Here is a 25833-nt window from a genome sequence, read left to right on the forward strand (position 1 = left end):
ACTTAATTCAGTTGTAGAAGATGAAATTAAAGGATAGGACACATTCGTCAATATATACTAAAGGTAATTCATACAATGAAATTCTCAGTTCCTAATCTTCTAAGCTAGAGTCTGCTTTAAATTTAGAGTTCCTTTTCCATTGTCAATGTTTATGTACTCATGAATATGTATACAATATAAATATACTTAATAACATTTCTGGCAATTAAATAATAATATCATTTGAAATTCTTTTTCATAGTATTATAAAATTTTGTGGAATCTTTAAGAAAAGGGTTTTGCCAAACTTTATAGGACTAGAAGGCCTCAAGGAGTTTATTAAAAGCACTAGTGTCAGGGCTAGGTATACATCTCAATTGTAGAACACGTACTTAGCATGCTTAAAACCCTAGGCTCATTCCCCAGCACCGGGTAGGAGGAGAAGGTTGATAGCACAACCTCATTCATTTAAACTGAAAGTCTAAAAGTTTTCTTTTTTCTTTATTTTCCCAGAAGGCCTTATCTTGTTGACTCATTCTTCTCATGAGGTAACATCTCCTTTTATTCCATTCCCATTGTCACATCAGTAATTTAAAATTTTGTTTACTTTGCACAAAGACAAATACATTATCGAAGTGAAAATTGTGAACCCTTATTACCACTCAGCATAGTTCCTTGAAAAGTAACAAATATCCCTACCAAATGCTTAATTATTAATACCAAAAGAATGGTCCATTATGATCTTCTGAATTTTTTTTTTTGGTACCATGAAACTTTAGTAGCCTAAAGAAGACAACTAATGATGTTCACAGAGTAAGAATAATTGTGCTCAAATGTCAGTACTCAAAAAGTTCCAGGTTTTGTAGCATTTTTAATTTCAGATTTTCAGATTAGGAATGTCCATCTGTAATAAATTGGAAGTCCAGAAAGTGAACATCCTCTCTAATTATTGTACTTCTATGTTTGGGTGGCTATTCTTCCATATGTAAGTTTCTTAAGTTCCATGAAAAAAAAGTTTGGAAAGAATTATTTTTTGTAACTAATTTTCTCTTTTTCCATTAACATGTAAAAATTTGTACACCATTTCTTTTATGATACATTTTAATTTTTTGCCACATAAATGGTATTACAATTCTTACTTATTTTGGTACTGGGGATTAAACACAGGGGTGCTTTTACCACTGAGCTACATCCCCTCCCTGCTCCCCCCCCCACCCCGCGTTCTATTTTTTTAGACAGGATCTCTCTAAGTTACTTAGGACCTCACTAAATTGCTGAGGCTGACCTTGAATTTGTGAGCCTCCTTCTCAGCCTCTTGAATAGCTGAGATTATAAGCATGTACCACCATGCCCAACTCTTATTTTACTAATTATTTACTGTTGCCACAAAAACTCACTTAATGTACTAAATTTTGTATCCAGCAATCTTGATGAGCTATTATTGGTTGTAATAGTTTATATTTAGAGTGTCTTCTCATGAGTGAATAATGACAGATTCATTTTTCTTTTCTAGTCATTTTCTTTTATTTTTCTTATTTCACTATATGGCATTTTCAGTATAGTGTTGAATTAGCAATCATAGTGGGTATCCTTGACTTTTTCTTGACTTTGAAATGACAGTTTCTCTGGTTTCATGACATAAGATTTTGGTTAGAAACTCTTTATCAAATTAAAAAAATAACCTTTCATATAGAGATTGGTATGAATTCTTGCCTTCAATGGGTGCTGAGTTCTTTTTAAATATTTTTCTGAATCTACTGAGATTTGTTTTCTCCTATATTCACTTATGTATGAATCATAGTAATAGATTTTTCTAATATACTGAGAAGCAAAACCATTAGATAAAAACAATTCCCTAAAATTCATTATTGTTTTAAAGGTGGATTTGAATCAGAAACAACTAAAATCACTATTCCACTGCCAGGGAGAATAGCAAGCTGAACGTCTTTTCTCTTGTCTAGTAGGTTTCCACAGTGGGTATATGAGTGGTTAATTAAAGAAAAGAGAAAAAAAGAAGAAAACTGATGAAACTCATTTATTAACACTACCACCTATTTTAAAAAAAAAAAAGTTTCATTCTGAAACAGAATGAAAGACTTGTTGGCATTAACTCAACCTGAAGGTTATATAGGTTTACATTAGAGATTTATAGGCAATTTCAGCAGTAAAAATTGTTTATAATGAGAGTATCTTTCTACTTTTTTGAATGGAAAGAAAAACTCAACAAAGGAAATTACTGCTTATGATGGACTGCCCAACAAAGTAATTTAATCTCTTTTGGAGCTTTGTTTTGCCATGCATTAGTCAGCTAGCTAACTCTGTTTAGAACTGGACTATAAACTATATTCTCATCAAGTAGCATACCATCTCTATAAAACAAACAAAAATTAGGTCTCTGACCATTCTTTTCTGTCTCTGTAACATGGTATGTGTGGTGTATTGGTCCAGTGCCCTGACTCCAGAGCTCACTCTCATTGGTTCACATCCTGGTGTGGCTTCTTACTGCTTTGGGACCTTGTGCAAGTTTCATAATCTTTCTTTTTTATTTTTTTATTTGTAAAATTGGAAGATATTGCCTACCTCATGCTATTAAAGGAATTAAATGTGAATTTCTTGCAGAATGCCTGACACCTACCAAACACCATATGATAGTAACTGAACATTATTATAAGTTCTTTAAACAATATTGGGGGAAAGAACATGTATCATGTTAAGTTTGTGGTTCTTTTTGTAAAAGACTATTTCCCACAACCAGTGATAATGACTAATGATTTTGTTTTGTATTTTAACAGTGGTAAAAGACATAAGTCCTCATATATTAGAAGTATAAACCAAAAAGATTATACCTAGTCTTAGGGGAACACAAATGTCTAATATACTAGTAAATGCCACCATAGAATATAAATTCCTTCTACCAAACTTAAGTGACCTCTTGTTCCCCTTAATGATACTATAACTGTACAACTAAAATCAGCACATATTATGTGCTAGGTGCTGTGTCCATTCATTTAGTCCTCACAACAATTCTATGAGGATAAAATCTACTTCATTTCACAGATGAGAAAACTGAGTCTTGTGAAATTACACTTTGTGACATCTTTTATAGATGAGGGCTACTAGGATTAGAGCCTAGACAGTGTTACCCCAATCTCCTGCTACATGTAACTTCACCAAATTGCATGTGAAAATTAAAGCTGTTTATCAAATAGTTGACTTTCCTTAGGACCATTTAATTACCTTCGGGTAGCTACTACTAAGGTTATATTTGCATTGGTGACATTCTAGATGGTCTGGCTATAATGTATGAACAGTGGAACAGATCTGCTATGTAATAGTTGTAAGTAGGAAAAGGCTTTTTGGAAAGCCTTTTGGCAGCAGATTTCAAGAGGCATAAAATGCTTTATATTTTCTGACCTAGTTAATGCCACTTCTGGGAATCCTCTAAAGAAGTAGTCCAGCATGGAAAAAGCCTCAGCACTAAAGCGATCAGCACAGCTGTGTTTATAGTCCTGACAACTAGAGGCGGCCCCAGATGCTCAGCAGTGAGGGAGTGACTGACTGCCTGATAAGCCATGGTGTTTACTTAGTCAGTAACCTGAAGTCAGTGCTGCATAGGTGAGGGAAGTCGTCATCATGATTTTTAAAAGCAGCACACAAAATGATAATCTGTAAAAATGAAAGTCGGATTATGAAGAGAATGGGATTGGTGCATTGTATTTTTCTTTCCAATTTTTTTTCAAACTTTTTGTGGTAAAGACTGATTTCTAATTTTAAGATTTGATTCACATGATGACTTCTGTTCTAGTGCCTTTCTCTTACGACTCTCACCGCGCTGCTGAGCGGGTCGGTGGCAGCGTTCTGGAGGCAGACAGTCTCTGGGTACTCAGTGAGGGCTTTTTTTTTTTTTTTTTTTTTTTTAATGATCTGTTCTTTTTATTTTTTCCCCATATATTATAGTTGTACATAATGGTGGGATTGTTGTTTCATATTCATACATATACACAATATAGTAACAGTATAATTTGGCTAATACCGCTGACCAGACCTTTCCCTTTTCCTCCTATCCTCCTTCCCCCAGCTCCCTTTCTTCTACTCTGCTGATCTTCCTTCAGTTTTCATGAGATCCTCACCCTGTAGGTGCCTCTTTACTAGTAGCATGAACTGTGGCTTTCCCTGGGTCTCGGTGTGCTCAGGTGACCACAGTGCAGTTTGGGAGGCAATGGTGGGCCCTTGAGAGTCGGGGGAGCTCATTGTGTTATTGGCTCTTCTCAGACAAACCTCAAACTATCTGAAGCAGTTTCCTCATCCATCCAAATAGGCTGATGAGATCAGGGTCTTACACTTTTAGATGCTCTGAAACATGTTTCTTCCTTTTGGTTCTTCCTCTTTCTTTGTCCTTAGACAACAGTAACAAATGTGAGGTCTTTCAGCTCACTTCTTTGGCTGAAATCTTTTGAGCAGAACCTTTTATATATCGGTCATCTATCTTCTGGTATGCTTTCTTATCCATAATTTAGAATTAAGGGTGAAGATAAAAAAGATTTATTCTGTATGGCTGGCTCAATTTTCACTTACCTTTTGTTTTCTGATTACAAAAATATAGTAAATACTAATTGCTGAATGTTTGAAAAATAGAGAAAGCTGAGAGAAAAAAAAAATTGCAACATAATCTTTTCACCCAGAAACGACCATTATATGCATTTTGTTTTATTTCCTTCCGAGTTTTTTCTGAATACCTTATTTTTTTACTTTTGAAAGGAGAGATATAGGAAAACTATTAGAACATTTACTATGATTGGAACAAATCTTACATGATGCTTTGTCTTCATTTTGAGGTAGTCTCTGTGACAGATATTATTTGCCTAGGATAAAGACTTCAGCTATCATTGGGGAATCAAGTGTAGGTGAGATAGGGTTATCTCTGACTTGATTTGTAGTTCTGATATCTATCAAAGAAGGAACTTATGTAAAGTTTAAGTACTCAAAAAATGATTTCTAGACTTTTGAAAGATGATTACAATTTTAAATAATTTGTTGTTTTCATCATAAATACTTTTGTAACTTTTCAGAACATGTAAGAAATTTTGATTTGATAAAATGTAACCATTATACATAAACTTGGAATAAAGAAGCTTGTAAAAACACCCACAATTTCTTGGCTGTTAGCCGCCTCATTTTTAGAACATGCAGTTTAAAAGAAATCATCAATTCCTATAATGTCCTCTGGGAAAAAGAAGAAAATTCATTCCATGAACAGAACCAACAGAACAAATATTTGAAAGACTTGGCCTAAGCAGTGGATGACTGTGCATGGCTGGGCTTTGATGTAGGATTACTCTGATTTGTCCTGTCCTTGTGCTTAAATCAGAAGGAAACTGTGGATTTGTCAAGGGATTAGGAACATTGATTGCTCTATTATCTGGCTTTGCTGTTCAAAGGAGGCTTCTACAGAATGGCTTTACAAGTGGGGGAAAAGGTCTTTGCCCATTTTTCCATTTGTTTCTTTCAGAACACAGTAAAATTATTAAAGGTGACAGGGTGTTTCCCATATAACAAAACTTCAGTGCAGCATAGCAGTTGTCCCCACTATACTTAGGAGGACATGGGAAAAACTTCAGGTCAGTGTATTTGTCTTGCCTTTAGCACTCCCCTTTTGTACACCCTTGTAGACTGTACCCTTTGACTTTTAAGCTCTGCTCTCTCAGGTAAGAGACTCCTGATTAGCTAGAATGGGTAGCTCACCCTCCTGCTTAGTGTGTGCACATCAAGCAGCTCACTAGGCCTTTTGAGCCATTTCTTCTGACAAGACTGAGCCATAAACTTTTACTGATGCTTAATAGCCAACCTTTCTAACCATATCCTCTTTAGAAAATCACTTATCTTAGTTACAGGAGAGGAAAAAACAAACGTAGAACACAGTTGGAGGATTCAGCTTAGAGTTTCATTGACTTGCACAGTTTAAGGCAGTACTTAGGTATAGCTGGGAAGTATAGTGTGAAAGCTAAACAGATAGCCATAGCCTTAAAACCCTCCAATTTGAACAACTATGGCCCCTCTGAAACTGCTTCCCTGAGATGTAGCTTGGTGTCTTACAAAAAGTCTGATCTATGATCTGAGACTTGATTGTTTTGTACTGTAAGAAAAAGTAGTGCCCAAGCAGTTAAGTGAAGGTTGTGTAGAGATTTAATTGAACTTACATGCTGTTCTTAGGAGGAACGATTCCCAGTTTTGGTTAGTTCACCTTACTTAGACTTTTTCTGTAATGAATATTGATAAAAATGATGTAATTTTCTTTGCAGTATTGCCTGTCGGGTCACCCAACCTTACCATGCAATGTGCTCAAATTCAAATCAACCACCATTATGTTGGACTGCGGACTGGATATGACTTCTACCCTAAATTTTCTTCCTTTGCCACTTGTTCAAAGGTATGTGCTATCATATACTGAGACAAAATTAGCTTTGGGTCAGCTGGAAAATGGTACCTGTTAGTATGAAATTTACCACTGCCTGTGTGTTGTCCCATAAGTTTGCTTTATCTGCAAAAATGTTCTTTACCAAAATAATTTCCTTTGGCTATGTTGGTAGAAAGTTTCCTATTGATTTATTGATTGACTTCTTTATTATAACTTCTTCTGGGCTTCTGTAAAATGTTCCTGCATCTGCTCAGTGCAACTAAGGTCATGTATAATTCATCTGTCTTGCTAATTCATATAGAGCTAATAAATGGCTGACTGATGAGCCCAAGAATTCATTTTAGGATCATTTAACTGCCTTTGCAGGGACTTGACATTGCAGAGTCTAACATTTCTTTCTAGTGTATACATTATTTTCATGTTAGACAACTTGAGATATCATACAACTATATATAAAGCCCAGGTTTATGTCTTAAATCAGATAGATTGCCTTGGGCCTACAATCATCACTGTTTATACTTAATTAAGATTTCATTTTAGGAAATTGGTTTCCCAGCTTGCTACTACTTAGAAGTAGCAGTTTATAAGAAAAATGGCTAATTTTTAGAATCAGGTATACTCACAGGAGCAGAAAAATGATACCACATATAAGAGAGGAAATAGAAAAGCTATCTTAAACAGATTTAAGAGCTTAAAGGCATACCTAGCTGAGTAAACCATCTAATTTATTTCAATTATTCCTGAAGACATCACTGAATGTCATAATTATTTACAGTGCTAACCTCTGAACTATCTAGAAAAATTATAATCAACCATCGATTTTTTTTTCCCTTTCCTGAGATAAGGATATAATAAGGTGGTTTGAGGATAAGGTCTGAGATAATTTCAGTTTACATTTTATGCAAAGCTAATGGGATTCCATTATAGTTAAACCCAGCGCTTAGAAATACATTGACCATCCACAGGTATTATTCATAATGAGGAGTAGGGCAGTGGAATTTTTACATGATAAATTAATTTCTTATAAAATACTCTTATGGTACTATTTCCCCACAAAGAGCAAATTGTTCATTCATTCAGTGTTTATTAAGAATCTGTCCTGTTCTGGACCACAGATTCTGATAATAGCAAGACTGATTTCTTGTCCTCATAGAACTTATAATCCACAGGGGAGAAAGATGTTGCAGTGAAAGACTCAACTATGCTTGGGATAAGGAAACAGCTATATACTTAAATAATTACTTTTTAAATAAAACACAAGAGACTTTGAGGGTTTCCCAAAAGGACCTGACTTCCTTTGTGAGGATTTCCTGGGTGAGCCAAACCAGAGTTGGTCAGACAGGCCCAGGGGCGTGTCTCCCCTTCCTCTTCATTCTTATCTTCATCTGTTGTTCTATTCTCACAGCCCTGGCTCCACAAGTTGAGTCCATTCCACTCTCTGTTCTGTTGCCATTGTTTTACTCAGAGGGAAGTTACGCTAGTGGGAAGGTTGGCAGTTCATACAGCTCCTTATAAAGAGTGTCTGACTTGGCCAGAACTTGTGGAGACACACTTGCTTAAAATAGTATCCCCTTTCTCTCCCTCACTGTGCCTCACCCTGCTTTGCCTTCAGAGCACTTCTCATTATGTTACATATGCAGTTTTGTTTATTGTCTTCTCCTCCAGATCTGTTCCTTAAGGGCAGGGATATTGTTCAATCTATGCTGTTTTCCTGGAGCCTAAAATAGTTCTTGGCATGTAGTTACAGTCACTTCTGAGTAAATATTTGCTGTATGAATGAATCACTTTATCATCTTTGGATCCCACCCTGTCTCATCTTCTCAGTCTTTGCATTATTATAATTAATTGTACTATATTATTATTATTTAATTAAATTATTATTGTCCCTTTCCTTTATCTCAGATCTTTATGTCTCAACTCACTCTTTTCCATTTAATAAAAGTCAGTCACTTCTAAGTTAAAATTTAAACATTTTTTAATCTTTTCAACTTCCCTTTCCTCATCACAATGTCTCTGAGTGCTGTACAAGCTTTACTTAGTTACAGCTGCCCACACAGCTCCACCAGAACAGCTTTCACTAAAATCACAGATGACTCAGCTACTCAGCTGCACCAGCCTCCATGATTACTTACTCTTCATTCTCTTACTTTTTCTTTTCCATAGATTTCAGAGACTCATCTTCCTCTAACTGGCTGTTACACATTGGAATTTTTCAGTGTTCGTTGCTTAGTCATCGTAGTGTCCATCAAGGATATTTAATAAATGCTCAGGACTTCAAAAATCATCCAAATAATAACTTAACAAATGTGTATCTTTTTTTTTTAAGAGAGAGAGAGAGAAAATTCTTTAATATTTATTTTTTAGTTTTCGGTGGACACAACATCTTTATTTTATTTTTATGTGGTGCTGAGGATTGAACCCAGCGCCCCGCACACGCCAGGCGAGTGTGCTACCACTTGAGCCACATCCCCAGCCCACAAATGTGTATCTTTAGTTGATTTCTTCTGTTTCCAGATTCATGTATTCAAAAAGAGGACTCAGTTTCTCTCTTTGGATATGCCTTTGATATCACTTCAAAAGTGAGCATGCCTCAAAATAAAGTCATGATCATATGTAGTCCAGTAAAAAGAGCAAACCTTCTCCGACCTGGTTTTCCTCTAAATTTCCTATCTTAATGACTGGCATCCTGTAAAAAAAAAAAAAAACAAGTAGAGAACTGGGAGTTAACTTAGATATAACCCCCTTAAAAACTCCCCCTTATTCATTTTTTTTTCATTAAGCTGTATCATTGTTAGCTTCTATACAGTTCCAGAAACCAGTCACTTCTCTGCAGTGTTCTCGTAGTCATTATCATCTTTTATACTATTACTAAAGCCTCCTAACCAGTTTTTTCAAATCTAATCCTGCCCACAGCAGAAAGTTGTCTTTTGATAAAACTTTTTATTTGGAAAGCTGCAAGAAATAACACTAACAGCTCCTGATTACATCTCTTAATTTAGGTATATTTAATGTATCCTAATGATTAGGTTGGGTTTATTATTTTTGGTAGGAATACCATGTCATTGATGTTCTGTTTTATCAAAAGGCACATGATGTTATTTTCCCCAGAATGATCCTTTAGAATTGCAAATCTAATCTTGTCTCTCATGTGTTTAAAACCTCTCAATGGTTTTCATTGATCTTAGGGTAGACACCAAACTCATCTTGATGTATTACATTTATACTAGCCCCTCAAATATCTTTTCTTTCTACTCTACCTTTTGTTCTTTGTTTTCATTCAGTTTCAAAGAAATCTTGTTGGTTTTTTTATTTTATTTTTATTTTTTAGTTGTAGTTGGACACGACACCTTTATTTCACTTGTTTATTTTTGTATGTGGTGCTGAGGATCAAACCCAGGGTCTCGCACATGCGAGGTGAGCGCTCCACCACTGAGCCACAACCCAAGTCCCTCAAAGAATATATCCAGCCTCAGAGCTTCCACAAACATTGTTCCTTAGCCTGAAAGTCTCTTTTCTCCTTCTCCCACCCTACTTTTCCCTAAGCCTGCTTTAGCAGGAGCTCACCTCTAGATCATCTGAGATGACAATTCATATGTTAGAAGGACATGAAGATGGCATTCTAGTTGAATGGGGGGATTCCATACAAATTCAGGGACTCTCCCTGAAGTTTCGTTTGAATAACATTTTATATAAGATGTCTCTACCAAAGACTGGAGAAAATGACAGGAGGAAATTACTGGACCTGGTAACTGTCTTCTTTCTCTTGCCTTAGAATACTTGTTTGTTTGAATCTTTATGGGAGTAATTTACCTATTTTGCAAAATAAGTAATCACCAGAAAAAATAGATCTTATGTACGTTTTTCCTTGACTAAAAAAATTTGAATGGTATTATTTTTCTCTCAGAAGTTGTTGTAATAAAATAGTGGGTGCAAAGATGCACTTGTTTACAATTATCATATTTCTAATATCTTCACCCATCATTGTATTTAAAGTAGACTTCTATAGAGAGCTCTTTCTCTTGGTTTACACATTTTACACAAATTTTTAATCATGAAGAACAAAGCAATAATTCCCTTCCCCTTTGGTAGATAACAGCCATGACTGGGGTAAGCAGAGGTGTCGTGGGTCTTGCAATAAGCATTTTTGACAGTTTGTAGTTTACTAATTAACTCTGTGGTTTGTTCATTAACTCGTTGGAACACAATAACCAACTATTTTCATATCTGTAGTCAGCAGCATACCTTTTGCCATTTGGTGGCATATTTTAATAATCTTAACTGTTCTGAATTTGCAGAGATGAGGCTCCAGAAGTTTCAGATTTTGGTACATTTCAGATTTTTGGATTTTGTATGCTCAACCAGTAAAGTCTGCAAATACTCAAAACCTGAAAAGCCCTGAAATCTGAAACCTTCTAGTCCCAAGCACTTCAGATTAGGCATGCTCAACCTATATGGTTATAATGTGGTCATGCTTGCTTTTGAGCATTCAGTCCATCTAATCGAAAAGTCCCAAATCCAAAATGACTATGAAAAAGGCTTTGAGGTTATGAAGAATGTTTATCAGGAGTTCAAACTCTACAATCCCTGAAATTTGTGCTTTTTAAAAAGAGTTATTTTTCTGACTTACTGCATCTGTCATCTAATTGGGTGGGGGGGGAGAGAAAGAAGGGGGGTTGGGGGTGGAGCAGAGAGATGAGGACAGACAAGACTGTACTTCCTTTGCTCCTGTTATCTTTGTAAAGAGGAGTGGATGTTTACAGCCTTGTTTTAGAGAGTTAGTGTGCATGAAATGAGAATAGTGACCACATTATTTTGTGGTTACACTTTTATGAGAAGGCTTGCTTTTTAAATCTCATCTGATAGTAAATATATTTTTCAAGAAATAAGACATTTACAAGTAACAACACCGTTGACTATCCCGAAATGAGATGGGAATCATGAAAGGTAATGGTAATAGAATATTTTTCTGAGAGGTTAAAGCAGAAAACTCCCAGAGTTTTCCCAAATGAAAGAAAGACATTTATCAGATATTATTTAAACTAAACAAATTTGATTCCCCCACTTGGTGATTTTTCACTCTCAAGTACAAAATTTAAAATTCTCACTTTTGGATTAATAAAGGCAAAATGTAAACAGTTAACCAAGATAAAATGTATATGGGAGTTCATTATACTTATCTTCTTGTAACTTTCTGTAAGTTTGGGATTAATGTCAAAATTAAAAGTTACTCCCCAAATTCTCAGTTTTTTTTTCCTAAGATTAAAAGTGCATATATTTTATTCAGATTATATTTTCTTTGTTTTGGGTTTAGACTACTAGGGATTGAACCCAAGGCCTGCTACGTCCTGGGCAACATCTGAGTGACATGCCAGCCCTTTTTAAAGTTTTTTATATTTTGAGACATTCTCCCTAAATTGCCCAGGCTGGCCTGAAACTTGGGATCCTCCTGCCTGACACTCACAAGTAGCAGGCATGAGGCAGCACCATGTCTAACCTTTATTCAGATTTTTTATCTTTACTAGAAGATTGAAAAATATTTACATATCTATGATTTTGCTTGAGTAGGAAACCAGAATCTGATAAAAATTATTTGGGGAAGAGAGTGAAGGACTGTGCAAATAGTTGGTTTCTAATGAGAGTCTCATACCCTTACTTTGCCCTTGATTTTCATTTTAGACATTAACCTTGGGGTGAAGAGCGGAAAGCCTCTCACTTTCCTACTCATACTCCTGGTGTTCTTTTTCTTACCACATCGCTTTGGTCTTTAAGTTTTTTCCTCTACCATAATAATTGTTTTCTCTCCTGAATTATTGATAATTTTAGCTTTGGTATAATTCTCTACACAACTGGTAGAACACAGTTTACCAGAAGTCAATGATTTTTTAATCCAGGCTTCTTAATATAATGTACATGAAGTTAATCTTACCTTCTAGAAACTATTCACCCAGGTGAAATAGCAGTCAGGGTGTCATTTTATCACACTTGGGAAAACTAGCTTCATTTTCTGTAATTGGAAACTCAAGCCATAGGTGACAAGTGACTAATCCACTTGTCAGCATTAAATCCAGAGTGTGGATTTGACTAGAATCCATTTCCATCTGCATTGGGATGCTACCCATTCGCCCTCCACTCAGGATTGTCATTAAGTAGTAAGACAAGGTAAAGTTGGGGCAGCAATTGCAAACTACCAAACACTAATGCCTCATTTGTCTTTTTTCTTTATTTTTCTGCATAACATTCTTTTTAATTTTCCTAATTTTGTATTAAACTGTTTGACCTTCTAATATTCTATTGCCACATAATTCTTAAACTTAATATAATGTGGTTATTTCTCATCTTTTTCTTGTGGGTGAGCATTACTGCCAGTAATTTCAAACTGTTTTTAATTTTATGGGGACAGTGTAGTCACTATGAAATCACTGAGGATTATAATCTATTTAGGATAATTTAATTTTTGTTTTGCAGTCCCAGGCTATCTAATCTTCCTGGCTGGTCCCTGAAGGATGGAAATGCTTTCTTGGACAAGGTAATGCCCCAGACAGAAATCTGAAATCTATCTGTACCCTGTAGAAAGCTATCTTATCATACCTGAACCAGTCTGTTGTAATGTGACTTACAGGATCCTTTTCAATTTTCTTGTGTATTCTCCCACAAAATAACCACAGTCCTCACTGAGATCTGTAGTAATTATTGTTTTTAACTGCTTTTTAAAGAAATCTCAGTGTTCAGCTTCAGATCAAATTGGTGCATGTGTAAAAATCTAAGTACTGCAGCTGCATCCCAGCAACAGGAGGATGGCAAGTTCAAAGCCAGCCTCTGCAATTTAGCAACTTAGACCCTGTCTCAAAATAAAAAATAAATGAGGATATGACTCAGTAATAAAATGTTACCAGGAATGGAGGTTCAATTCCTGGTAACCACCCCCCCCCAAAAAAAAAGTATTGTCACAGAAAGAAAACTGTTATTTCTATAATTGTGATTAGAGTTTCAAAGATTATATTTATTAAAGAGTTCATCAACTGATTAAATTCAAGACCAAAGCTACGAAAAGTCTCAAAACTATAATATACTTATAATTTGTATAAAGAAGAATCAGAGATACAGGAAAGTTAAAAATTGTAAGGCTTCTCCAGTTCTTTTCTTGGTCCTCTAAATCATTTTCCTCTTGTAATTTTACAATTGAAAAACTGAATGACTCTAAGATCCTTAACATGATTAATCTGAATAAGACATTTTTTTCTTATATCAGATATTTATAATAAATTCCTTTTTTACAGAATTAACTACTATAATTGCACCCCTACACCAAGTGTAAGCCAATGCATAATTCAAAACCAGATTTCTCTCTTATAGCTGACTATAAAATTATGCGACATTCAGAAACCTGTGTACCTGATTTCAGCCCGAGTCTCCTACTGGCTATAAATCATTGTTCCCTGAAAAATACTCAGAAGCATCCCATTACCACTGCATTGTGAGCGAAATGACTTGCATGTGTATGTGAAGTATTTCATTAGAAGGGAGTGATGAATAAGATACAGTGACATTGTAAGTGTTTGGAATGGTAAATATGCTTCTGTGGGCCAGGAAGAATGAGTGCCTTCCAGAGACATGCCTTTGGGGGAGGAAGATTACATAGCCAGTTTAAGGTTAGCAAAGCTTTGAAATTTCCCATGGTTTGCCTTTAATTGTTTTTAACCTCATCCTAAGAGAGTTGGGAGTCTTCTCCCATTAAACATAATTGCTTATTTGTTTTTAACTTGCATGTACATTGTAACTAACTGTTTTTGACTCAGCCTATCCATAGTTAAATCAATACTCATGACTTATTTGGTACTCATAGAAGGAGAGGAAACAACAAACAAGGGGAAGAAGTTTCTGATATGAGATTTGTAAACTTAGGAAGGACAGTAATAAAATTAATGCCCTATTTTCAGGTAAAGATTTAGAGTAAAATCATCATTCAGACTCTGATGTATAAATTTAGATACATGTGTATTTGAAAATATAGAAATATATATTTGGTGACTAATGAAAACACAAAGGAATGAAACTATTAACTATTTTTCCCTTCTGGAAAGATCAAAGGGTACTATCAACCAAATTCTGTTTTGTTGTAAAGTCATAGATAGCATTAACCTTGATGATACAAAAAATCTACCATAAACTTGTTTAAAGTGTCACTGAGGAAAGAAAACTCTGGTGGCCTTCTGGAGGCATGGGAGCAGACCCTGTTGGTGGCCCTGTATCCCTCAAGCCTTTCCATTTCAGTGTGTTCTGGCATAATTCCAGCTGCTGGCATCCATGTGGCTTTGCCTGATAATTTTTTTGTAAAACTGCACATTATGCAGGAGTTGGTAAATAAATAACACTGAGATGTATTTTTGTATCATTTCTCAGAGTTTCCCCTGAGAATAAGTTCTAGTTTTCCGAAGTGGTATGTCAATAACATCCATTATCAGCCACCTTTCTTCCTGTTGATCACTTCCTCATTTATGTGGGAGGTACTGGAAAAACAGCAACCACATGTAAACTACTTGTTCTCCAGTCCTTTTCTCAGGGATGGCCTTTGGAAGAATTCATACTGTCTCATGGGCATATTAAGTATGATTGTCATGAATTCAGTGGGGAGTTATATTCTGTTCCTTTATGCGTATACTTTTTTCTTTTGAATAAATATATTTAGTTTATAATCCCAAATAAAGGATATGTTTTACAGAGATGAGCATTACTAATATTCACAGTTTTTCCCTACCTTTGATCTTCCTGCCTTATTTGCCCTTTTCCCCCCAACCCTTGGTAAGTGTAGAAAAGGCTCTCAGTAAGTTGTCTAGAGCCATGACTCCTAACCTGATTGCATAGCAGAATCACTGGAGGTACTTATCATAAATGCAGATTCCATGTCCTTATCCCCAGTTTCTGATTCCTTAGTTCTTAGATAGGGCCCAAGTAGTTTTCATTTCATCAGTGTCTCCAGATAACTCTAATGTTGCTGGCGTGGTCTTCATAACTATTGGAAACCACTGGATCAGGCTTGTAGAAGCAGCACGGATTCCTGCCTGGCTTCCTTGAAGAGGCAGAGTAGTATATATGGGAATCCTGAATCTGCCACCAAGCAGCCTTTTTGCCCACAATAAGATTCTAGGCCTACCTGAATCTAACTAAACAGGGAACAGTTAACCTAAATAACCTCCCACCTTCACAGTTTGGTTGAAGATGTTATTTCTTTGATACTGTATAGGATATCTCTTCCTAGTATTTCCTCTTTATCTCTTCTAGGAGCTGAAGGAGTGCTCAGGTCATGTGTTTGTGGATTCTGTGCCTGAATTCTGTTTACCAGAGGTAAGATGAAAAGGAATCTTAATGTAGAAAGAGCATATCATGTAATCTCTCACAGTGAAGCCAAGACATAGTTTTAAGGAGCTTAGCTTTCTATTTTCAAATTGAAATGAATCTGTTTTTCCCAGCACATTGTTATAAGCTAAAATATTATGTAGGAGCTTTTTATATTGTCTATAAATCATTTAAGTCACTGTCTTCTTCCTATTTATAAGTTTCTGTAATCCCCATTGATTCTTTCAGGGCATAGTTTTGAGTTAGGTAAGGAATTAACTCAAACTTTTCAGTTTTGTAATTATAATGCCTTTGTGCTTAGCTAACCGTACTTTTCATAGTCTTGCTTACAGTGGGTACTTGAGGGTTGCTGTTATTCCACCAATGCCAGTAAACTGTAAAAATTCTTGCAGACTTAAAATATATTGAATATTACTTGAAATTCATGAATTCTGAACTGAGTGATGGTTATCTGATGCTTACATATTATTATCACAGTGAAACTTGTTAGGGTTTGGGACCAATCTCACCCTTTCAAAGAAAACTGAGACAGTTTCCATTAGTTTTTGAGGTAACGAATCTTAGCTGACAGGTCTGATTCCAGAGAAACTTCCATGAAGTTCTCAATGGATAGATGAAGTGTAGGGAGGCCAGTGATTTCCCCAGAGTTCCTGAGGATATCAGTGAGAAGCGGTCATCCTTTTATTTCCACATGCCTAGTGAGTACGGTGAGTGTGGAAAGCACATTCACACTTAAGGGTCAAAGAGAAAAGACAGTATGAAGTGCAGCTTCCCTTATTTTTATCTTTTCTTCCTCCCACTCTACATTTTTACACTTTTGTTTGATCCCTGTAGATGAACTTTTTTCTTTCTTTGAAGTATGTGTGCGTGCATCTTTTGGGGTTACCAGAGCAAAAGAAAAAGAGCACAAGGTAATGGAAGGTGACAGGTAAGGCAGGAAGTTTGAGATACACTGATAAGAATAAAGGCAGACAGTTAAGAATCTTGAACCCTCCATTACTGCTGTTAAAATCTTTTTTTGTCATTCATGTTTGTCACTTAAGGAATTGGTGGGACAGTTCTCCATCTGTTTAAAGGTTCCTGATTCCAGCTGCTACATTTATTTTCAGCATACCACAAGGTGGCCCTAACTACTGCAACCTTCAGTTTATGGACAATAATGTGGAACATATGAATTGGTGCTCCGAGGACTTTCTGACTTGCTCTATAAAATACTCAATTTTTAAATTAGATAAGTATCATTTCACAGCTGACCTTTGCTGAGCTAAAGTGATACTGATATAGTTAGGGTTCTAAAGCCATATGAGGCTTTTCAAGCAAAATTATCTGGTGCAAATGACTAATAATTACTATTCTAAGATAGTGCCAGGCCACAGTAGGACTGAGTGAAAATAAGAGTAGAAGTAGGAGTGGGGCACTGATGATAGTTTAGTCTTTGTGGGCTGTGGGTAAGTCCAGCAGACCCAAGCCCAGTCCTCATGAAGTTTATAATCTAGTGCAGCTACCTGAAACATTATCTCTGTATCCCCTCAACCTATGTTGTGGTCTAGTGCAGTGTAGGAAATAACCAATGGATAATGACTGATTTTTCAGTTTGTAGAACCCCAAATGATTTCACACACAGTTCTAAGATTGGATTAAGTTCTAAGTTAAGGTTGGATTCCACTGAGTGAAAATATGTAAATAAATATGTAAATAAATAAATATGTAAATAATAAAAATGTAAATAAATAGAATTCATAAATTTGGTTTGGATGGTAAATTCATTTCTTAGGGAAAACGGCTATTTAAGCCTGCATTCTTTTTTTTTTTTTAATTTGGGCACAATAAAGTTTTTATTTATTTTTCTGTGATACTGGGGATCGAACTCAGTGCCTCACACATGCTAGCTAGGCAAATGCTCTACTGCTGAGCTACAACCCCAGCGGCCCCCTAAAGCTCGCATTCTTTTTATACACACACAATAAATATATATTTTTTTATTCTAACTATCCTCACAAAATTTCTCATAATTCTAAACTCTGGGCTGATTTTTATATATTAAAGAAAAATTTGAGGTTCTTTTCACCCAGTTTCTGTATACATGAGGGAAGATAATAATACTTTTGAGCTTTATTATTGTTTCAACCGGCATTGCTGTCATTTGCCTTCTGTATCTGTCACTCTGATGCTGTCTTAATTTCCTTATTTGCTTAAAAATAATTCCAGAGAGATAGTGCAGAAGAAAACCAGTGAGGTATTATGTGATCCTTCATCAAGAGGATGTTGTCTTGCAGGTGCAGCGCACAGTGTGGAGTTCAGGGTGATATTCCTTGGCTGTTATTGTCATTAGCATGTTATTCACATAAATGTCATTGTCCTAGCCTTGAGGCGCATATGACCTGTACTCACTTGCTATCCTCAGGAGCCCATGATGCCTCAGCAGCTTTATTAAATTAACTTTTTTTATATGTAAAGTCATTCAGCCAGAAAATACCCATAGCCAAAATGGCACACTGCCCCTTGTCATTTGCTTGTGTCATAGATCTTTGTTCTTTCTCCTCCATGGGAGACATATTAGATCAACAACCTGTTCTCCTAACTGAAGCACATTTATAGTCATGGCTGTGCTTGTCCTTGGTGTGCTATCTGGTTTCTAAGGCAACAGGACGGTGTCTTGAGCCACAGCACCTCACTTTCCCCACAGCTAGTGCTTCTCACAGAGAAGGGCCTGTTGGAGGCCTGCTGTGTATTGCTTACCACAGGTGGGAGGGGACAGACTCAGGACAAGTTGCTACTCTGAGGTGCCATGTACAGAGTCCTGTCACAAGAGGGCTACACATCAAGTGCTGTGGGAGTTCTGAGAAGCAAGTGAATTCTTTGATCCAGGCACATCAGGACAGCCAACTGGAAAAAGAGAACTGAGTCTCAACAAGTAGGACTTGAATTTATAGGAGAAAATTTCCTTCTTCTATAAGAATTTCTTTAGAATTTACCTAACTTGGAGAGCATTTTCCTTGCCTGCTGTTCTTTTTTGTTTCATGTAAACTTAATTATGGACTTAAAGAGCAGGTTTAGGGGTAAAGATTAGAAGAGAATTGAGAATTAGGATAGAATTCTTTAACTACTGTTTCTTCTTTTTTTTCCCCTGCTCCCCTGTGTACAGAACTAGTGGTCAAAATTGCCTCAAAAAACAAAAGCCAGTTGACTCTGCATTTGACTTCTGAAGGGCAGGTTTCTGCTTGCTATTTCCCATTACCTGTAGCCATGGTGCACTACTTGCCAATAAGCCCTTAGAGCTTATATTGTGCTCTCTCTGCTTCAGGTTACCTGATACCTCTTGCCACAGCTGTTGCAGTATCTTGTCATCTGTCTCCAGAACTTTGTTCTGGTAAAATCATGGTGCTGCTGGTGGACTGGCTGCATTCCCATTGTTAGTTGTCCTATAACACTGCTTAATGTCTATTAGGAAACAGCCTACAATGAGAGAACAGCAGTGTTGTGGGAAAGGCCTCATTATTCTAAAGTACAAAAACTACTCTTCTGCATTCTGACAGCATCATTTTTCAGTCACATCATGTTGATCTATGTGTCCTGCATAGATACCTATCATCCCTTTCTTTTCAGACTGAGCTAATAGACCTGTCTACAGTAGATGTGATTCTCATCTCAAACTATCACTGCATGATGGCACTGCCCTACATTACTGAGCATACCGGATTCACAGGCACAGTGTATGCCACAGAGCCCACCGTTCAGATCGGCAGGTGAGAGCGTTATTCTTATCCCCTTGGGTGTGGCTGCAGACCTCTTTTCAGTGGTGACTGTACAGTGGAGTGTGGTGCCAGAAGTGTTTATTATTTCCTTCTGAGCAATTCACCAAAAAACAGGACACAGTGGGCAACTTTCTACAGGTCCGTTCATTGGAAGTGCCTAGAGAATGATGCTGTGGGTATTCCCATTAGTCTTGTGTTTTTTGGTTTTGTGTTGGTTTGGCTTTTGTTGTTGTTTTTTTTTTTTTTTTTTCATTTCTGATTTCCATAAACTCAAAGGAGTTTGTGAAGATAGCTCCTCTGCAGATGCTACTAATTGGGAAAGGTAGTGTTTAAGAAAATGCCACAAAGATGCAATGCAAAAACTTCAGAGAAAGTAACTTAATATATTGAAATAAAGAAGGAAAAGAAATTTTATTACTTGGCTTTCAAAATATTCCCCTTTTATGGTTTATTGCAGACTATAAATAGAGACGGCCTAAAGAAGACAGGGGATACATAAGTAATTAGATGGTTAAAATGTTCTTGCTGGTATCAGAGAGAAACAGCACTCAAAGGAGTTAAGACTGTGTAGTCTTCCTTTGTCTCCAAGAGGACTCTGTTGTCCCTCTCTCTGCCCCCACCAGGCCTCACCTGTAGGTAGTTGCTGCAAGTAACCATAGTACCATTTATTGAGGAAATAAAGTGTCAAGAAAATTACCCCAGAAAAAAAGTCTTAATTATTGTTTTGAAATAAATTAATAAAATTGATAGAAAACTGTTGGGTCCCAAGATACCAAATTCAGAGATGATATAGATTCTTAGATTGGATTCTAGTGTCTTGCAGATGTTCAACAATATGAAATGATTGGAAATGAAACAGTCTTGTGTGTGAAACCACATTGCCTGCAGTATGCACAGAAAACCATAAGGGATCCAAGGAGGGGCCATTATATAGGAAAGTAAACCTCAGGGATGAAGCAGTTTCAGTGAGATGAAAAGCAAAAAATGTTAAAAGTCTAGTCTGAAGAAGTTAAAATATGAGGCTGGCTATCCTAGAGTATTCTTATGAAAGCTCAGCCAGAATAACAATCCTAAATCCTAGATGTTGGGATGCTGGAACTAGTACTGCTCCTTCAAGATAGAAAGAGGAGTGGGCACCATGATGCATGTCCACAATCCCAGCTACCCGGGAGGCTGAGGCAGGAGGATCACAAGTTGGAGGTCAACCTTAGCAATTGGTTCAAGACCCTGCCTCAGAATTTAAAAAGGGACTGAGGATGTAACTTATGGTAGAATGCTCCTGAATTTAATCCCCAGATACTGGGAGAGGAAAGGGGAAGAGGAGGAGATGGTATTAGGATTAAGTAAATAAATAGAAATGAGTTGAAGTTGTTCAGCTTTCAGGTGCTAATAAATTTATATGTTGATTTAGAGAAGATTTAAATTAATATGGATCTATGTTAGGTTATAAACAAGGACTCAAGAGGTTGATAATGTGTTTATAGCTTTCTGGTCATCCTCTAGCCCTGAACAATTCTAACAGTTCTCTGCCATGAATCCTCAGGGTGTGTGTACCCTTGATTCATTTGAATGTGGCATTTCTTAGTTTCTCTCGACTATAATTCTGTAGTATTCCATCTCCTTATCTCAGAGATCTATGCTTTTCCTTATCCTTTAGTTAAATTTTGGGGATTTAGTTCTTGGAATATTATCCCATTGTAATTTTGCTAATTCTTAAAACATATGCCAACTTCATTTATCAGCTTAAAATGTCTATTTGATATTGTCTTTTTTAAAAAGTAATCTTGTCCCCACCCTGCTGTTACTAAGATCAATACTTCACAGTCATACAAATTCTTCTCATTTAGTTATATAAAGGCAGGAATCTTAGAATTAGTTAAAATAAACTTATATATATATATATATACACACATACGCACACACACATATAAATTTTTAGAATAAAAAAATCAGGCTTGCTTTAAAGGTGGACTAAATCATTTAAATTCAGAATTTTTGACATTTTTCAGTGAGAAAGCTGCATTTTTGTTAAACCATATAAAATGGTACCTAAGCTTATTTGAACAGAGAGGAAGTGATAAAGTAGGATAGAGAAGGTGGGCAAGTCCATTTCTCCTGGTTACCATGTAGATCAAGGTGTTTATCTAATTTTTTCACCCATTTTGTTTAAACTCAGGCTTCTCATGGAAGAGCTGGTGAATTTCATTGAAAGAGTGCCAAAGGCTCAGTCTGCCTCCTTGTGGAAGAATAAGGATATACAGCGGTGAGGACTTCCCGTGGACTGTGGAGCCCTATGCTTTACCAAGTTGTTTCATTTGCTTAGTCATTGTGCTAAAGCATTGATCATGTTAGAATTTAAAGATTCTTCATATTATATGAAAGGATTACATTTGATTCAGCTTATAAGGCCCTGTGCTGGATATGGGATTGTTAAGGAACCTTGGACTCTCTCTTTGAGGTATTCAGGTTTAACGGAAAAATCAGATATTTCAAAAGGTCAGTTAAAATCTTGCAATACTACTGTTAGCACTCAGAAAATGAGGAACTCTTGCTACCTAAGGAAGCTATGGGCATTCCTTATGAAATGACATTAAGATGGATCTAGAGAAGGAAAAAAGGACTTTTTCACATTTAAAAAAAAAAAGTTTAGCAGGTCCCAGGCATGGTGTCATGGGACAGTGTCTTCAGAGGACACTGAGAGTTCATTGTGGATTAAAACTGGTAGAGAGGTAGAAGATAAAAGTAGAAGGAAAGCTGGGGAGAGGTAATACAGGCTCTTATGTGAGACCTGAATTTTATATTGTTGAGAATGTGTGGCTTTTCCAGCAGAGGTTTTTAAGAAGAATGACGTGGCCAATTTTTGGGGGGGAAAGGAACTCTGGAAGTAGCATGGAGGGTGGGTGGGAATGCAGAGGTAGGAAAAGGAGACCAGCAATGGGACTGTTTCAGAAACCCAGGGAGATGACAAAGGTCTAAACTAAGGTAGTAGCTATGAATGAGAAGAGGAAGACTCAAGCTTTCAAGAAGCTTATGAAGTAGGATTGAGAAGAAGTGTAAAGCAGGCTGCAGAGTAGTGATGAGGGAAGTAAGAAGAGAGCTGAGTTGTCTCAGATCTGCAGAAATACCAAGTAGAATGGAGATTGGGAAGCCATTGGCAATCCCAGAGAGTATAATCGCCATAGAGCGCTAGAAGCAAAAACCAGATTATAAAGGGTGAAGTAAATAAAAATACCATAGGTGACCAAGGAGGCAGCTGTCTATCTTACCATACTGGACTTTCTCTTACTCTAGCAACTGCTGCCTTCACCTCCCTACCTGTACCACAGCAGACCAAACCTTCTGGTTTGAGCATAAAGAGCCTGGAGTTTAACTTAATCTTTGGACTAGACATGTTCCATACACTCCTACTTTTTTCTAGCTATCTTGACACTAATTTCAGTGATATTGGTAGCCACCTGCTTATCAGATTTAGAATGTTTTAGTTCTTGCCATCTTATTTTATAAAAACGTATATGTAGCTAGAAAAATATGCTTTGTTTTCTGTTGGGTCTTTTCAGAGTTTGAATATGAGTCTCCTCTGTGCATTTCTTTGTACTCATTAAGCAGCACTTGTTGTGACTACTCTAAGTGTGATATTTGTGTAATCCTTTGGCAACCCTCTGAGGTGAGTATTGGTGTTACTGCCATCTTGCAGAAGACACACATGGCACAAAGAGTTTCAGTAACTTGTCCAAGGTCACCCCATCTGTGTGCAGCAAGATCTGGGTTCTTCTCTGTGGCTGCAGAGTCACACTTCTCACCTCTTTTCTGATCCAATCTTTGTGCCCGTGTCCTGGCTGTCACCTTGTGTGTGTTATTCCTATCTGTCATGGGTGGAGGAGTACATGTTTTCTGGGTCTTTTTTGTGTTCCCTCTTTAGGGGTGTTGTGTGAGTGGCCTTGCCTTGGCTGGATGGCTCATATTTGAATGGCCTTCTTGATCTGACAGCTCTCCCAGCAGGGTCCTTGGACCCTCTCCTCCTCCTCCTCATTCTCAGCTCCCTTTTCTGCCACCACTTACTTTGCCACCTTCCTTCCCTCTTTTCTTTCCCTCTCCCACACACATAAGACCCCATTTCCATACACCTCCCTTCTTAGAAACCTCAGGACTTTGTTTTTTCCCTCATAGGACACATATGCTTTGGCTTCCCCTGCTTCCTCCTCTTAAGTTTATGCTCTTTATAGTATTCAGCTGCAAATAGTTTTGGCACACCAGAAGTAATATTCTAAGGTCAGTATTTCCTGACTTCCCAAACCTTGGACTAACTCTCAGTCCCAAGTCCTTATTTGCCTCCTCTTCTGTGACCTTGGGCACAGTCCTTGGCAGTTTTCCTTTGCCTCTCATTCTTTGTAAACTGTAAGAAAATAACTGACTCACCAAAGAAATATCATAATGTATTGGGGAGAATGTGAATGGAATTTAAAAGAGAACAGAGCTAGGGTAGGATCCTGAAAGATCTCATAAAGTGTTAAGGTAATCCTCCCTTTTAAAAGAAAGTGTTGATTAAATTAAAACCTTGAGACTTCCCATCTTGTCACACAATGGGCAAAAATTAGGAACCAAAAGCTAAATTGGTAGAATAGCAAGGAGAATAACATGTAGTATTGAGGGCTGGGATTGTGGCTCAGCGGTAGAGTACTCTCCTAGCGCGTGCAAGGCCCTGGGTTCTATCCTCAGCACCACATAAAAATCAATAAATAAGATGATATTGTGTCCAACTGAAAAATAAATATTAAAAAAAAACAAAAACATGAATTGATGAAAAAGACCGTCTTTCATTTTGACCCTGGTCAGGTATTATGTTTTGGCTTTTGAGCATAATTTGAGGCTTAGTTATTGATAGAGAAAGAAGAGTCTAATTGTCAGAAAGAATATGCTGAGGTGTTAGACATACCAAGGAAGTTTTGTTCTTTGTTTTTTTTTCCCCCTCTGGATAAACCTAGCATAAATATTAGAATTGATACAAGAGTTTGAATAGCTATTTATTCTTTAATTGGCATCTGAAAAAAAAAAAAGGAGTTCTTTTGAATTTAACCTTGGGCCAGCATACTAAAAGGTACTTAATTGGGGCACCATTATATTGAAAGACTGACATCACCTTTAGGTTTTTCTCTGACAGGCCAGTTGATACTATGGCATACTGTTCTGAAAAACATTCCTTGCAGTCTAGCTTATTGAAAAATTTTCCTAGGTGATATAGGCCTTGTCTTCTCTATATTTTTTTTAATTCTTTTTCCCCCTAAATTCTTGCACTTTCCCTGCCCAGTTGCTCTAAAACAGGTCACAGATTCACATGCTGCAGGGCTAGAATATATGAGATGGCCTGGTGGGGACAGGACTGGTGACCACATCCTTTTACAGGGGCAGCTCAGCACAACTTCAGCTTATTGTGGTTTGAGACAGTGGCCACTAAATCTTTTTATTATTATTATTATTTTTTTAAGAGAAGTTCAAAATCTGGATGCATTCCATGTGATTTTTTAAAATCTTTTAAAATTGTTGGCCCACACAGAAAATAAAATCCTATATGATTCAAGCAGATCCTTTGTAAGCTGGTTTTGAGACTTAAGCCCCTTGTTTTTACATAGAATTAAAACTTACTTGGGCACTCTCAAAGTAGATCTTGGTCAAGTGCCTAAAATTAATGCATCTTAGTAGCTTGAGTTACAAATAAGACCATCAACTAAAGAAAACATAAATTAAAATACTTCAAGCTTATTGGTCAAAAGAATTTGACAAATTCCCTTGAATCATTCAAAGTGAGTTTGAATTAGCACTTGATTTATTATAAGTATGTATATATATATATATATATAAAGCATGATTATTCCTGCTTTTTGGCAGTTGTATGATTTCCTGCCTCAGTTGACACTACTTTCTTGAGATTTATTTCAAATAAGTTAACTGTCCTTTTTCCTAGTTTTGACACTTTTCCTGAAAAAAGAGAGATTTTTAAAGAGAAGGAAAATCCCTTGCAATATAATTTTTTACTCTCTGACTTGCCGATACTCACTTTAAAATTTAGGGTTTTGATGGGAAATTTTAAAACAAAATATTCTACTTAAGAAAATTAATCTAGCCTCTGATATTTTTATATAAGCGTAGCATTTTTAATAAGACCAGAAATTCACAGTAATAATAAAAGTAAATCATTAAAAGATATTGTCATAATCCTCTTATAAGCATTAAGGAAATTCTCTCATAAGTGTTGAATCAAGTGAAGGTTCATACCTTATAGAAGATTTTTAATTTTTTAAATATATGCATATTAAAATTGATGTTCCTTCTTGC

General features: G+C 36.5%; 1 protein-coding gene across 5 annotated transcripts in view; it reads left to right on the forward strand.

Annotated features, from left to right (window-relative positions):
• Nucleotides 1–25833, forward strand: part of Ints9 (integrator complex subunit 9) — a 91282-nt gene that overhangs the window by 18517 nt on the left and 46932 nt on the right. For 4 of the 5 annotated variants that reach the window (XR_013430169.1, XR_013430168.1, XM_005337223.5 and 1 more), the window contains exons 2-6: nucleotides 6279–6406; nucleotides 12860–12920; nucleotides 15674–15736; nucleotides 19355–19494; nucleotides 21680–21766. Coding sequence is in view for 3 of the 5 variants with exons in the window: in XM_005337223.5 (XP_005337280.2) it covers nucleotides 6279–6406; nucleotides 12860–12920; nucleotides 15674–15736; nucleotides 19355–19494; nucleotides 21680–21766 (479 nt within the window). In the remaining 2 variants the exon portion in view is untranslated. Of the gene's footprint in view, nucleotides 1–6278; nucleotides 6407–12859; nucleotides 12921–15673; nucleotides 15737–18489; nucleotides 18663–19354; nucleotides 19495–21679; nucleotides 21767–25833 lie in introns of those variants that run through there. The other variant, XM_078030807.1, reaches the window with a different exon arrangement.

This window comes from Ictidomys tridecemlineatus, chromosome 14, assembly GCF_052094955.1.
Source record: "Ictidomys tridecemlineatus isolate mIctTri1 chromosome 14, mIctTri1.hap1, whole genome shotgun sequence".
In the NCBI taxonomy this organism is placed as follows: domain Eukaryota; kingdom Metazoa; phylum Chordata; class Mammalia; order Rodentia; family Sciuridae; genus Ictidomys; species Ictidomys tridecemlineatus.